This window comes from Stylophora pistillata, chromosome 10 (genome assembly GCF_964205215.1).
Source record: "Stylophora pistillata chromosome 10, jaStyPist1.2, whole genome shotgun sequence".
NCBI classification, from domain to species: Eukaryota; Metazoa; Cnidaria; class Anthozoa; order Scleractinia; family Pocilloporidae; genus Stylophora; species Stylophora pistillata.
The window spans coordinates 11,984,492-11,998,699 of record NC_142528.1 but is presented as its reverse complement, the minus strand read 5'-3'; the positions used below and the strand labels follow the sequence as shown (position 1 = coordinate 11,998,699).

At 37.8% G+C, this 14,208-nt stretch overlaps 1 protein-coding gene and 1 pseudogene across 1 annotated transcript; both read left to right on the top strand.

Moving 5' to 3' along the window:
* Window positions 1-279: 279 nt before the first annotated feature.
* On the top strand, window positions 280-10,310 carry LOC111336072 (uncharacterized). The gene is made up of 2 exons (XM_088735940.1): window positions 280-7,119; window positions 9,215-10,310. The coding sequence occupies exon 1, from the start codon at window positions 380-382 to the stop codon at window positions 1,403-1,405; it is 1,026 nt and encodes a 341-aa protein (XP_088592066.1). The 5' UTR covers window positions 280-379; the 3' UTR covers window positions 1,406-7,119; window positions 9,215-10,310.
* On the top strand, window positions 6,755-8,600 carry LOC148721829 (uncharacterized; annotated as a pseudogene).
* Window positions 10,311-14,208: the final 3,898 nt, after the last annotated feature.

Sequence of the window (14,208 nt, the reverse complement as noted above, 5' to 3'; positions counted from 1 at the left end):
GTTTCCCGTTTGCGCGTGCTCATATGTTTCACAAGGAATATCTGCGGACAAATTTGAATTAAACCTTGCATTTAGCTATTTTTTTGGTTTATGATGCCAAAGATTGAAAATTATACGTTGCAAAGCCATTGTAAGACTAAAAAACAGTACATTCTCATCCTTGGATTTGTGCTTTTTTAATGTAAACAAATAAGCCACGTGGTCTTGGAACAAAATATTTGATTGGCCAGGGAAAATGCCGCGTCATTAATTATTGTGAACGACTACCTGCCTACCGTCACACTAATGCCCATAAGTTTCACTCATAAAGAAAAGGACGAGCCATTTTTATCGTCTCGCTTAGGCAACGAAGATCGCCGTTTACATCCTCCCCAGAATCATGATGGATGAACAACTCCGGCAGATTGCTCCGAGCGAAGATTTTGATCCAATGGCAGCTTTATTAGGGATGAATGTCACTTTGAAAAGAGAAGTGTATCAAGAACGGGCAAGAATCAACGAGGTGGTTGTTAGTCAGCACACTGAGGATATCGAAGCTCTCAAAAAGCAGATTGATGAGAAGAACAAAGTAATTGATGAGCTTCGTAAATCAGTGGAAGGTTTGGAGGAGCAGAATCAAGAGTTAAACGTGGAACTGAAGTCTAGAAACGAGGAGATTAAAGCCCTCAAAGCGAGAATCGGTCGACTCGAGAGTGATAAGAAGGACTTAGAAGACGAACTCAAATCTGTTACTGTCAAGGTTACCCGAATGGAAAAGGACATCAGAGAACTGAACGAGGCAAAGATCGCCCAAGAAGAGAAAAACATGGAACTACAAGAAAACTTCCACAAGGTCACAGGCAGGTTCGAGAGCAGAAACCAAGTAATAAAGAAAGAGATAAAGGAGATTCGAGAATCACAACACAAGGAGGTGCCACCGCCATTAGCAGTCTTCCAAAGGGCAGGAGGACGGCAAATGCTTAATGCTCCTTTACCAAGGCATTTGCAGATTGCTGATCGAGAGCTTCATGCCTCGCTTTCTTTGGGAGAGCTGTGCCGAGTGCTCCAAAACAAGCTGTATAAGGTAATATTCCCAAATTCTTTCCAGCCAAACAGAAATTACAAGATAAAGAATATTTTGCGCGATTTGGATAAACTTCCTCAGCCGAAGGAGGAAAAGGAGCGATCCAAAAAAAAGTGGAACGAAGTACAGGAAAAGTTGAGTTGGGATGAATGTTACGAATATGCCATAAAATCACTCCAGGAGAGTCGAAATGTGGATGCCCATCCAACTCCTTTAACAGAAGAGGTTCTCGTAAGGGCTGCAGAACTCATGGATTCCAAAGGTAACTTAAAAGGTTATCTGTCTTTGAAACGAGTGCACGAGTTGATATCTATGTGGAAACATGTTCAGACAATGGAGTGAGTTATTTCTCTGTGCTTTATCATAATCTGGTTTCGCTGAAAAAGTTTTAGATTCAAATTTAGTCACTAAGAAACTATAATATTTAGAAGCATGCGAATTAAGTCACACTCACAATTATTGTTTAAAGCTTTAAGGTGTCACTCGCCAAAATTTCGGGACGAACATTTACAACATCACGGTATTTTATTTTTGCATTTTAAAAGAAATTGTCAATATTTCTATTAGGGAGAACTATTTGAACTTTAAATGAGATGTAAGACTTTGGAGTAAGGCAGAAAATTTCGATTCCAAATGAAAATTATCAACAGATGTGAAGTTTTAATTTAGCCTACGTGTAGAGAGTCGCAAATACTGTTGCCTCTTCAGGCTTGAACAGAACAACTTTGAATCGCCTTGTTCATATGAGAATAAAACCATTGCCTTATTGAGATAACAAGACGCAATTCTTTTGCTTCGCTCTCTAACATAATGGCCGATTGTAGTTAGGTTTGGTTTATTACTAACTTGAGATCACATGTTCGTTGTATGATACGCAGATAAAAGTGAAGAACTGTGATGCGAACACTGAAAATTATATAAGAAACTACAGTATTCGCTAAGTGCTGAGCCTCGTCAGTAAAGTAGGTAATTTATAATTCTTCCACTAGCAATAGTGACGATTTCAACATTTATACTCGACTTCCGTTAGGCAGCAGAGAGATGGTGTTCTAGGGGTATTTCAACTTTCATTTTCTTTCAAGTCTTCATCTATTTCAGGATGTCGAGAAAGGAGAAAATCCATGTCAGCTCAAAATCACAATTTCCGTAGGGCCAATTAATTCGTACACGAGAATCGTCTGAAGTAAACGACAAAACTGACCTGAGACCATATTGATAGCTTTTATTACACCTCCTTCTTTCGGATCGCCAATATAGAATGCACGTCGGTAGAGAAGACCAAAAATTTCATAAATAATGAAAGCCAATTAAAGCTAATGAACGCTTTACTTTCCTGGTTTCATGTACATACCAAAACGAAGCTTATTTACGAGTTCAGTATCGAACACGATGCTTTCACTTGAATTAATTCACACGAAGAGTTACTGGATTTCCGAGAAATTGAACTCTTTGTGCATAACGCAACAGGTCATGATCACTGTCTGCTATATCAACAATAGGGACCTTGAGCAGTTAAGACGGGCAACGCCAAGGAAGACGTCGATTAAAAAATTAATTTCTACTTTTGATTAGAATTTCGAAAATTGTTGCATGTGTTAACCGTCTCATACAGCGCCACACCTCAACCTCAACATAACGTATAAAAGTAGCGTTGAGTTCTAAATGGAAACTAAAATAACTTGCCGTTTCGGTTTCGGTTCGCTGACGACGCAAATTTTTGTGATTTCACGTTGTTGTTTTGCAAAGTACGGCTAAGAAATGTACTAAGTTTTAAAACACACGTGCTGATCTATTTTTCTGCAAATTAGATCTTTTGTTTTTCCCATGTCCACGTTGCCGTCGCTGTCGTGGTTTGCTTAAGGCCCCTTATTACCATTGCAAGATACTTAATTATGGTATGAAGCACTTCACTGTCAGAGTAAACAGTCTTATTTCAGTCAAAGGTGGAAATCATGGGAAACACTCGAGCGAATTCAATAAAAAAAACAAACTGATTTAACCGCGTCAGATCCGCGTGTTAACGTGATGCTGGATGATATGACAACAGAATACGGAATAAAGCTAAACAAGAATAACACAACCGGGCAAATATGTGATGAGCTCATCTTTAACGCTGTTTTCCGATCGTTTGCGAACCGACTAGTCTTTGCGTTGAGTCGCCTGATGTCTTTGACTTTTACATACAAACGCTAAATCACTCATTCGACAAAGTCACGTAGCTTCTTTTCGTTCAGAAAATAATCCCTGTATGTCAGAGCTAAAATAAACACTATGCCCATGATTATTAAAATGATTTCGCTTTTTTTCTGAGAACTACACTTTTAACATAAACAGACGGTCGTTAGCTAGTTTTCCTGGAAAGGTGTTGCAGTGATCATGCGCGACTTCAGCGACTCGTGTAGCATTGTGGGAGACTTAAAATGTTACTTGTCCCCAGACTTCCCCTCATTCTTCCCACCCCTTAAAGTTGCCAACCCAGTTTTTAAAATGCCCCTAAGACGAAAATTGACCATTTTATTTTGGCCTAAATTGTTTACACAATGTTGAATTGAGTCAAGTTAAGACACTTTTTTCCATTAAAAACTCAAAACAAACCTTCGATGACCAATTTTTACCGCTTTAAAGTCGTCCAAAAATCTTCCGCCATTGCTGAAAACATGTTCCAGCCGAGCCCGCAAAAACGTCATCATGACGTCAAAGGCTCAACAAACTTATGCTTTGCTTTCTCACAACTCTCGTTGTTCGCTGCATAGAGAGTGACACACATTACTTTTTTGAGAACTGTTTCGTTGTCAGTCGGGAAATGTCGACTTTTTCAGACGATGAATTGTCCCACAAATCATCTGAAGCTTCTGTGGATACTTTTGCGCCGAAAAAAGGATGAATTTTTGCCATGCGAATAAAGATAAACACAGAACGGCACGGACTCCCCATGTGGCCTTTTTGGTCGCATCGCTTTATCGCCTTCGAACTGTATTTTTGCTTGTCGTAAGGGATTTTCCTTTGTTGTGAGAAATGATCGGGTGATTAGTAAAAATAGTTTTCGGCAATGGCTAATTGTGTATCCGAAGGTGGATATCGGGAGTTTGTGAAAGCCATTTCTAAGCCATCAGCGGTTTGAAGTGAACTCTGTTGTTGAGTTGCACTTTGGCCTCTTTTGTTTTTTCTGTCTTTTTCATGATGACTATTGTTGTGTTGCTTCGGTGGGGTTTAAAGTAGAGTTTGTTTCAACCCTTTTAGAGCCGTGACCTCATTGCGTTACAAGGTATTTTTTGGCTTAGATACAGTCTGCAAGTAGCGTTATGACAATTTTCCAAGTAGCTCTGAAGGGCGATGGAAGACTGAACCGGTGGAATTCAGTTTGATATGAAACAGAAGTGGTTCTTTGTTTTGTCCGTGAAAGGTGTAGCGGAGGCGCATTCGTCTTGCGAATAAATCTCGCAAAAGTTGGCCTGATTTTAAATTCGTTTGTCACGGGCGTTGGGATGAATTTGAGACCCTTTGATAGCACGCTGACTTGGCTGTCAGATGGTTGATAGTTTGACGGGTTTTTAAAGAAATTTTCATTTTCTCGGTGTTTTGGCTGCAAGCCCACACTTTAAAGTGTTTTTACGCTCTGTGTCTTAAGCTGTTTGTTCTGCTTTCGCTGATATTAAAGCCAGATTTTTTTACAATCAGAGCAGACAATTATATTTTTCATCTCTTTTGTATAAAAGTGAGCGCTTTGAGTTCAGAAATCTCAATCCTCAATTCGGCTATTTTATCATTCTTATTTACAATGTTCACCGATTACTTTCCTTTGTGTAAGGTATTCTGCCAGAGAGTTGTTAAAGGTGGATATTGATCAGCTCATATGTAAAGGTGACAAAATCCGTGGAGGTTCGTAGGCTTCGCTTTCTGGCGTCGAGATCGCACTGAGGACGGTTTTTCTTGTCCCTTCTCTTCCTGAACAGTAGGCACTGAAACCGACAGAATTCTTCGCCTAGATCCTTCACAGTACACAGATCTCTCGAAGCAGTCCTCCGAGAAGTGTTCGGAGTAGATCACAAATATTTCTGTAGGATTGTTTACTCGACGAGGTCGCACAAATCGCATCCGTTTTTCCCGCTCTGATCTATTTGCAAGGCTCCGATGCAGAGAAATATCTGCAGCATGGTCTGCGCGATTACTTCAGCTTTGAATTACGCATCGATGCCGAGTCATTTTAGTTTAGTTTTTGTAAGAATAGAGTAAAGCACTCTGTTATGTTTGCTTGACATTTTGCCATGTGAGATTTTCGCGTTGAGCCTTTGACGTCACTTCCTCTGAGTCCTGCTATCAACTTCCGGAACATGCTCAAATAATGGCGGACGCGAAATCGTGAATTTAACGGCCCGAAAAAAGATATTTTTGGTGCTCGGTCCAAACTGAAATTTGGCAGAGTAGGTGAAGGAGACACACTGAACACGAAAATCGAAAAAAATTATGTAAGAAAATTTTTTGATCTCAGGGGCACTTTAAGGTGGCAGCCCTGCCGTAAGTTAGTACTTGAGGTGGGTTAAAAAAAAAATTTAGTAATAAGACAAGGAATAGAGGTCACCATGTTGACTGAGGAAAAAAACAATTGATTTCAAATAGGAATAATCAGTGTTCCCATTCAGTTGGAAACAGAATTTATCACTTTTTTCTTATTAAGAGATACATCTGGGAACAATTTCTCGAGAACAAGGGTGAGTTAGAGGGTTCTCTTTGTATAGGTATAGGTAACGACATGATTTCGAGTACAATTTGGAATAAATAAGCACGAGTACATTTTTTCAAAGACTAACAAAATTGCATGAGCCCGTAGGGTGAGTGCAATTTGTGGTCTTTGAAAAAATTTACAAGTGCTTATTTATTCAAAACTGCACGAGAAAATCATGTGATTATGTATTAATAATATAGATGAAAAAATACGAGGTAGCCTCACGTAACTACGCAGAAGAAAAGCGCGCGCATAACGTGCAAAAATAATTTATTCAAACCCTGCAAATGACCTTGACCTTGACCCTTACCTTGACTAATCATTCTGACCAATCAGAATGTCTGGTTTGTTTCTTTCTTTCCATTGAATTAACTCTCTTCTGCACTGAATTAACTCTCTTCTGCACTGAATTAACTCTCTTCTGCACTGAATTAACTGAAAACTCCATTCATCTTAACCAATCAGAACTGAGAAATTTTTTCATGTATATTATTGGACACAGAATAACGGAAACATTTATTTCCAAATTATTAATCATTGGATGAAAGCAAACGTTCCAAGTTACGTCATCTCACTTCCAAATTATCATTGATCGGTTGCTGCAATCAAGATTCAATTTCGCTTAATGTTAAAACCCCCGACCACCTGTTGCTTCATGACAGGATGGAAAATCCGTGCACTGTAAGTACCTCCCGTTGTCCCATACAAAGCCTTAGAAAAGTTTACTAAGGCTTTGTATGAGGCAACAGGAGGTACTTACAGAGCAGGTATTTTCCGTCTTGTCATGCCGTGTTATTGCTAAATCTTGATCCAAAAATTTGAGGAAAAACTCGACGAATTCAAAAAGAATCCCTGCGAAGCGATTTCTCGGAATTCTAAGCAAGAAGGCTTACTGCTCATGCGCTGACTCTACTTACATATCAAACATTTTAAAGTAGGCGTCGTCCTCCACTTGAACAAGAAGAACGATGAGTGAAGATCATTTGCGAGAGATTGAAAATCGTGGTCGAACTGCCAGGGCCATCTTTGGTTTGGTTCATGAGACTTCACAGTTTGATCGAGAAAGAATCAATGAAATCGTCATCAAACAGCAAGGTGAAATCGAGTCTCTCAAGGAAAGCATTAAAGAACAGGAGAACAAAACAAGAAATTGGATATCGCCTTGAAAACCCGAAACGAAGAAGTTGCGAAACTCAAGACAAGGATTACCAAACTGAAAGCTGATAAAAAAGGCTTGGAATACAAGTTGAGGAATGTCGATGGAAAGTTCGATCGCATGGAAAAGGAAGTTAAGGAATTGGAAAAGGCGAAGCATGCGCGAGAAGAAGAACAGGTAAGTCTAAAACAGAGTTTGGAGATTATGTCTGGGGAAGTGGACAGTGTAAAGCAAGACCTGGAATAAACCAGGAACGGAAAACCAAAATTTAAAGAAAGAGGTGAGAGACCTTAGTCAAAAGCTATTCCCTTTGTTTAACCGCCTCCATCTTATTATACAAGACCGTCGTTACGTATAATCCTAACCACAAATCAGTCTCTTAACAAAGAACCTTTGCTGTTTAGGTGGATATTTATTAACTCCCCCTGGCCTGTTGAAAACGCTATAGCCCGCCAATCAGATATGCAGTAGCCTGTAAATCTGTTTCTTATGGTAATAGATCTTGCGAATGAAAAATATGGAATACAAGTAGATAGTAATTAAAAAAACAAGTTACATGGTTACAGTTTATGATCTGAGGCTCCTTTATTTCACTTGCAAATATCTTTGTAAACACAAGGTATTAAAGTTCGTTAATATATACTAATTCTTCAAACATCTAATTCGTGAATACAACGGTTCAGAATCATATTTGTTAATATCTGAAACAAGTAAAGTGTCAGTGATTCGTGTGAGATCCAGCAAAGTTCTCAAAAAAGAATGATTTCTGTGCTAAGGTTCTGCCATCGGTAGATATTACATCTCCAAACATCTAGTTCATGAGTACAATGTATCAGAATCTTATATAGCAAGACTAGTCTGTCGCGCGCCACGCTACTGTCGCATAACGCCATTGCTATAATATCTGTACTGGCTACCGATCAGGCAACGCATTAGTTTTAAGACTTTTCTATTTGTTTTTAAGGCCATCCATGGATTCGCGCCAACGTATTTAAGAGAACTTGTGTCAATTGAAAGACCAGGAAATTATAAATTAAGATCCTCCTTGGATGGTTCGTCGCTTGCAACGCCAACTTATAGAAATAGGGTTACATTAGGAGACAGATCATTCCAGGTGGCAGCCCAGCACTTTGGAATGCATTACCGCGTGAGATTCGTTCTATCACAGATCTAGGGACTTTTAAGTGCCACCTGAAAACGCGCCTCTTTAAGGAAGCTTTTTATTAATTTTATTAAAGACATTCTTTGCCCTCCTTCGGTCGGCCTTAGTTTGCCTTCGAGGATCGCGGGTGAAGCGCCGCGCTGCGTATGACTATAATAATTGTGACGTTGAAATCGCAGCTGCCGAGGGAGCCATTGACATTGTTTAATGATTTTTAGCAGCCTTTTATATAGGGTTCTAGATTTGCCATTCACCTTTCTCTTTTCTGTATAGTTTTAGATATGCTTTTACTTATCAGATTATTAGACTTTGAGTCTGTTCAGATTTGACTCCGTTATTTATAGTTTTCCAGACGCTTTGACAAAAAAAGGAGTAGATGTGAGCCGAAAGTGAGTTGTTTTGGATAGTTTTTTACGCTGTTAATATTTTGTATTGTAGAGGATTTTATGGAAATTATTGCTAAATAAAGATTAAAACTATTATTATTATAATTATTATTATTATTATTATTATTTAACAATTATTCGCCTCAGGCTCGGTGAATATCGTCGAATAATTCCAGAGACGAAGTCGAGGAGATTATTGGACAATATTCACCGAGCCTGAGGCGACTAATTGTTTTGGTATAATTTCAGACCTAAACAACAGAGAAATTTCTAAAATCATAACATTTTAGTAACATTTATTAACATTTTATTTTAACATTTTATTTATGTTTAATATAAACCGCGTGGAGCGGTTTATATAGCGTCATATTAAAAAACCGCTCGATCAATCAGATTGCTGGAAACTCTTTGCTCAGCTCTGAAATTATATTAATATTATATATTGATTTCTGAAACAAGTAAATTGTCAGTCAGCTGTTTCCATCAAATTAAGTAGTTCGCGAGGACTTCCCACAGAACGTTAACATTGGTCTTTCACATTCAATGCCTTTCCACTTACAGTAACAACATCCCATTCTTTACGTGTGTCTAGGATGTCTAAGATGGTAATTGGTTCAATTTGGAGCAGAGTGGACTCAGTCGTCGTACTGAAACGAGTACTCACATTGCTGAGGGATGGGAATGTTTACCATATCGTTGACGATGATTTTAATTTTGTCTTCAGTGTAGGTGAAGTGCTTCAGGTTCTCAGGGGTGTGGTTATTCTGACTCTCTAGTAGTAGTGGACTCCTATGTGTGGAATAGAGAAGTGCTTCTAGAGTCTCATGGGCTGAAGTCTGTAGAACAAATGTGCAGTAGTTCATGGTGTTCCCTCCATTTCGCCTTGCCACTGGTCCTAGCAATAATCTGAAATCATTCAAGCCATCTGAAGTCAGCACAAGATGGCGTTAAGAACCATGTTGGTATATCAAGTTGTTTTCCCATTGCAAGAACCTCATAAACAAACCTTTGCTAGTATGGTGGAGGGCCTGGTATTTGTATCAGGAATAAGCTTGGTATTAAGAAACTAGATTTTTTTAGGATTTGTTTTGTGTGTTTGCCCTCACTCATGATACTGTAACATTTTGACCATGAACTTTTTGAGAGCAATATTATTACTGTCAGATACTCTTTTTGTTCTATAATAAACTGATAAAAGAAGAGATGCTCTGGATTTGAGGCAAAGCGTCCAGTTTGGCATAACAGTCGGCATTAAAGTATTTACTGATGTTATTTTTATTTCTCTTTCAGGACTATAGCCAAATCTGCCTTTTAGGAATAGTACTGGAAGTGCAAGATCTTCACATATAGTTTATCATTCATTAGGTGCTTGTTTTCACCAGGTGCTATATTTTTATAATTCTGTACCGGCTGAAGGGTTATTTGAGTTCTGTTTCTCAGTAAGAATAGGGTAATCTGGAATAACTAACTGCAAACATGTTTCACTGATAGGAAATCTGTGCTTATTTAAAGGATTTTCTACCTCCACTTCAGAGAGTGCTTCATTACTGTTATCTTTAGAGGCTTCGTAATAATTGAACTTAATTTACCTCTGAATTTTCAAGGATATTATTAGGTTCTGCTCTGTTTTCATTTACTGTAGTATTGCTTAAGTAGTCTGCTGGTGGAGAGTTAACTTACGATGTAAGTAAGATATTAGTGTCATCATTCTCATTTGGTGTCATACCTGTCAGCTGTTCATCAATATTTCCACAATCATTTTGAATATCTTTATAGAAGGCATTATTAGCTTTTAACCAATTAAGTGCTGTCATTGTGAACTCTTGTTTAAATAAAGATAATATGTCCTCTTAACTGAAGTTGCTCTTTGATTAAGGAGAATTATGTCACATTTATCTGGAGGACAAGGCAGTATATTGTTACATTTTTTATCACAGTTTATAGCACCTTTAAGAAATTAATTAATAAAATCTTCCTTTTGTCACGATATTGCTTTTTCCACGTCTCTAACTATGCAAGCTGTTAACTAATTATGTAACGAACGGCGGAGTTCTTCTCACATGGTCTTACACTCCATTGGTGCTCCGAACGCGATAGGGTTGGATAAGAATATTACTAGGAACCAAGCCAGTCTTTCTATCTACCAAATTTCTTTAATTACCTGCTTGATTCACATAAAAACTGAAAAGATAATTACAACGAAACGCCTATTACTACAGTAACGACACGAAACGGGGGACGTATCACGATAATAGAAAATTACTAAATATTTCAAATCACTGGCGATACAGGCAAAAACATCGAACTCAATTATAACTAAATCGACAAGGATGAACAATAAACTACAAATCATACCTCTTTCTGCAATCTTAACTCTTATTCTTTCGATCTTTTATCCTTCGTTCCGTTTGTTCTGATAGCACGTGCTTATGAAAGGCTAGTTTTGTCTGAGTGTCTAATGTTCCTTGCGTGACAACGGAAGTTACGCGATCACTCTTAATTATTACGCGTTAACCAGTTACAAGTTATGATATCAGTAAAACTAGAAAGTTTTGTGTGAATCTTAGTAAAGAATAGGGATTTAGAGAGGGAGCGTAGCTGTGAAAAGCCTTGCAGGGCTCAATTTGGCATCAGAACACAAAGTTCAGGTAACAGATTTTTAATTATCAGGTTAGTGCAAAATGTTTTGGGCTCAGCAAGACCAGTACCATCTGGCCACTTGCCCCAGGGTGCTGGAGGGCAATGAGAATGCTTGTCACTTGACTTGTGGTTGCTCAAACCCTAACCCTAAACTGTAATCCTAACCCTAGACTGTAACCATAGCCCTAAACTGTAACCTTACCATCACAATAGTGGAAAAAGGTCAATGGATTTCTGCAACCCCAACCCTTACCAGTGAGTTAAGTCGAGACTCGCCATAGCTGTCTCCTGAGGGCGTTAAATATCTTAGCCAGGTGATTTTAATATTTTTCATTAAGTTGCTTTTGTTGGCCTTCTGGCATAACTATTAGTTTTTCAGATATAATGTGCTGTGCAATTATAATTTGTTTAAGTTTTTTACGATTTCCAACCTCAATTGGTACATCGTCAACATTCAAATTGTTCACACTTGCCGGACGTAGAAGTCTTACTTGTATAGTTTTTGAGTGACAGGTTGTGCAGATATATTCTTTTCCATCATATGATGTTGCATTTTAAAAATATCTGTGTTCAATTGTAGGAGCAATTTTAAAAAATTGTGTTCTATGACATACACAACAATTAAAAATGGACTTTCCATTATCTTCTTTTTAAACTGCTCAACACATGAATCCACTGTCTTCTTTAACTACTATGGGAAGTGTGTTCTTTGGATTTCCCAAGAAGCTTTTGCTTCTTATAGTGATGTCCATTGTTTTGTATTTTTCTGCTTTTTCCTTGAAAAGATCTTGTTTTCTAGCAGTACTAATTGTTTTGCATTGCTCTGCTTTTTTGTGTAACAGGTCTTGTTTCTTGGCAGTGTCCACTATTTTGTATTTTTGTAACTGTTCATCTTAAGCTCATGTTTATTTCTCATATCCCTCACTTGTTTCTTTTCTAAGAATATTTGTTTCTTTAATGGTTCCATTGCTTCATACAGTAGTCTTGTTTCTGTCTCTTATTTTTCATATTTTTTCCCTTTCATGAACATGATCATGCAAATTGTATTTTGTGATGCCCCAAGTGAAGCTGTACCATTTACGTTTCAAGTCTACTGAATTGCTCGTAAGTGATTTTCATTAAAAAACCAGGAGGGTAAACTTATACTTTGATTTCTTTATGGATTTAAAGAATACAACTGATATAATGACGGGGAAGCCTCATCAAAAACCCTGTGCATTCACTATTATTGAGCATAGCCATTTTCGAGAGTTACAATTGGCTTTGAAGTGAATCACACAATAGTCCTTCCTTGTTGTGACTGAAAACAAATTAAAACTTACTTCAGCTCCACAAACATCAACAGTTTTTGGTAAATCAAATGATAATATACACTCACTTAAACATAGCTTGTCACACAGTCTTATACTATTGTCTACAATAGTGGCTTAAGTGTTTGAATTTCAAAAACCACACAATTCCATTATAGAGTAGCAGAGAGAGTAGATTGCTACAACACAACTTAGATTGAAATTTACAGTCTGGCTGTGCATAGTTCTGAGGAAGTATTAGGTTGTTTTGAGCTGCATTACTAAATGTTTACTCCCTTCACCTCAAATAAGTGAACTCTCAAAATAACATACTAAGCATCAAGTGTTATTATGCTTCGAGAAGCACACATGTAACTTGAGGATGGCTTCTACTGTATACATCCCAGGCACGAGAAGAAAATATTTTGAACCCGCTATAGCTACATTACAATAGATTGGTGTAGTGTTAAGATAATAGTACTGGTATTCCTCAATTGTTGTCTCATGGTGTAGTGATCAATAGTGTAGCTTTCATTATATTCGAGGTGATAGTCAGTATCAGGCACATTTAACAATGTATGTAATTCTGTCTGCTTTAAATAGGACTGTCTGGTCAATTGAGACAAACTTGAATACAACTGATTTCCAATATTAATTTTTCAAATGAGGTCATTTGCAGAACTGTTTCCTCCGGGCTGCAGGTTTGTTATTAGTAATCAAAGAGCACAAACTGATTACAATATACTGTTTTCTCGCAGTTTGTACAAATACCAACCTTATTTTGCAAGGGTCAACATACACTGAGCGAGGACCGAGAACTGTTTTCTTTAACTGTGCTCAGCCTAAATTTGCAATAATTCGCGACATGGGTTCGACTCTTGTAAAGATCGACACATAACTCTACTACAAGAAAATAATGACCAATATATATCGCATTGTTCGAGATTTTAACTTTAATATATCTTTACGAAGTGTCTCTGCTTCTATTTCCTAACCTTGATATAAAACTAAGGTAAGGCCTACACGCGAGCCATGTGGCTCTTCGGGCCGGCACTTAACTCCGGTTTCCGTAGCATGAAGCGACAAGGAGTATTTCTACTTCCACCTGGATGGGATGCTAGTCCATCGAAAGGTTACCCCCAGCATTAAATTCGCAGGTACCCATTTTAATCATTCAGGAGCTAATTTTCCTTGTGATAGGAAATGGAAATAAAAAACTTACATTAAATCTCGCTAACAAATCTGTGTCTATCGGGTTGACAATTTTTCCAACCGCGTATTGTAGATAATTAACCTACAAAGACATAGATCTTTCCTTTACAACCAACCCTTAACTGATCTATTCCAACCGGCAGGATTACATTTGCTCACCTATTCTTCCAAGGGAAGCTCGTCTAGGTTTTCTTTCCAGAACATTACAGCTTTATACTGGAACTATGTAAAACTTATGTTAAAACTAGCCAGAAAATGGTTGCATTTTTTTTAATAAGCGTTTGAGTGTTACCCTATTGATTTTTTATTTTTGAGTTTGGTGTTCTATTTTTTTTTCCTTTCACACGAGATAGAAATAGAAAATATTAGTTTCGCCAACAAAACATGAGTACAGTTTCCAACGGTCTGAAGGATCAGTACAAGTTGGCAATTTCACAAACCAGGCATTGTTGATGACGTACAGACACAAACTTCTTTCGTTTGCTCTCCTATGTCTTAAAAGGTGAAGCTCGCTGAGTTCGCTCCTCAGAAAATAACAATTCTGTCAAGAATAAACCTGAGTGGTAATTTGATGCTT

What these genes read in the sequence shown, in the direction of transcription:
- LOC111336072 (XM_088735940.1), top strand. Translation starts at nt 380, where the DNA reads ATGATGGATGAACAACTCCGGCAGATTGCTCCGAGCGAAGATTTTGAT.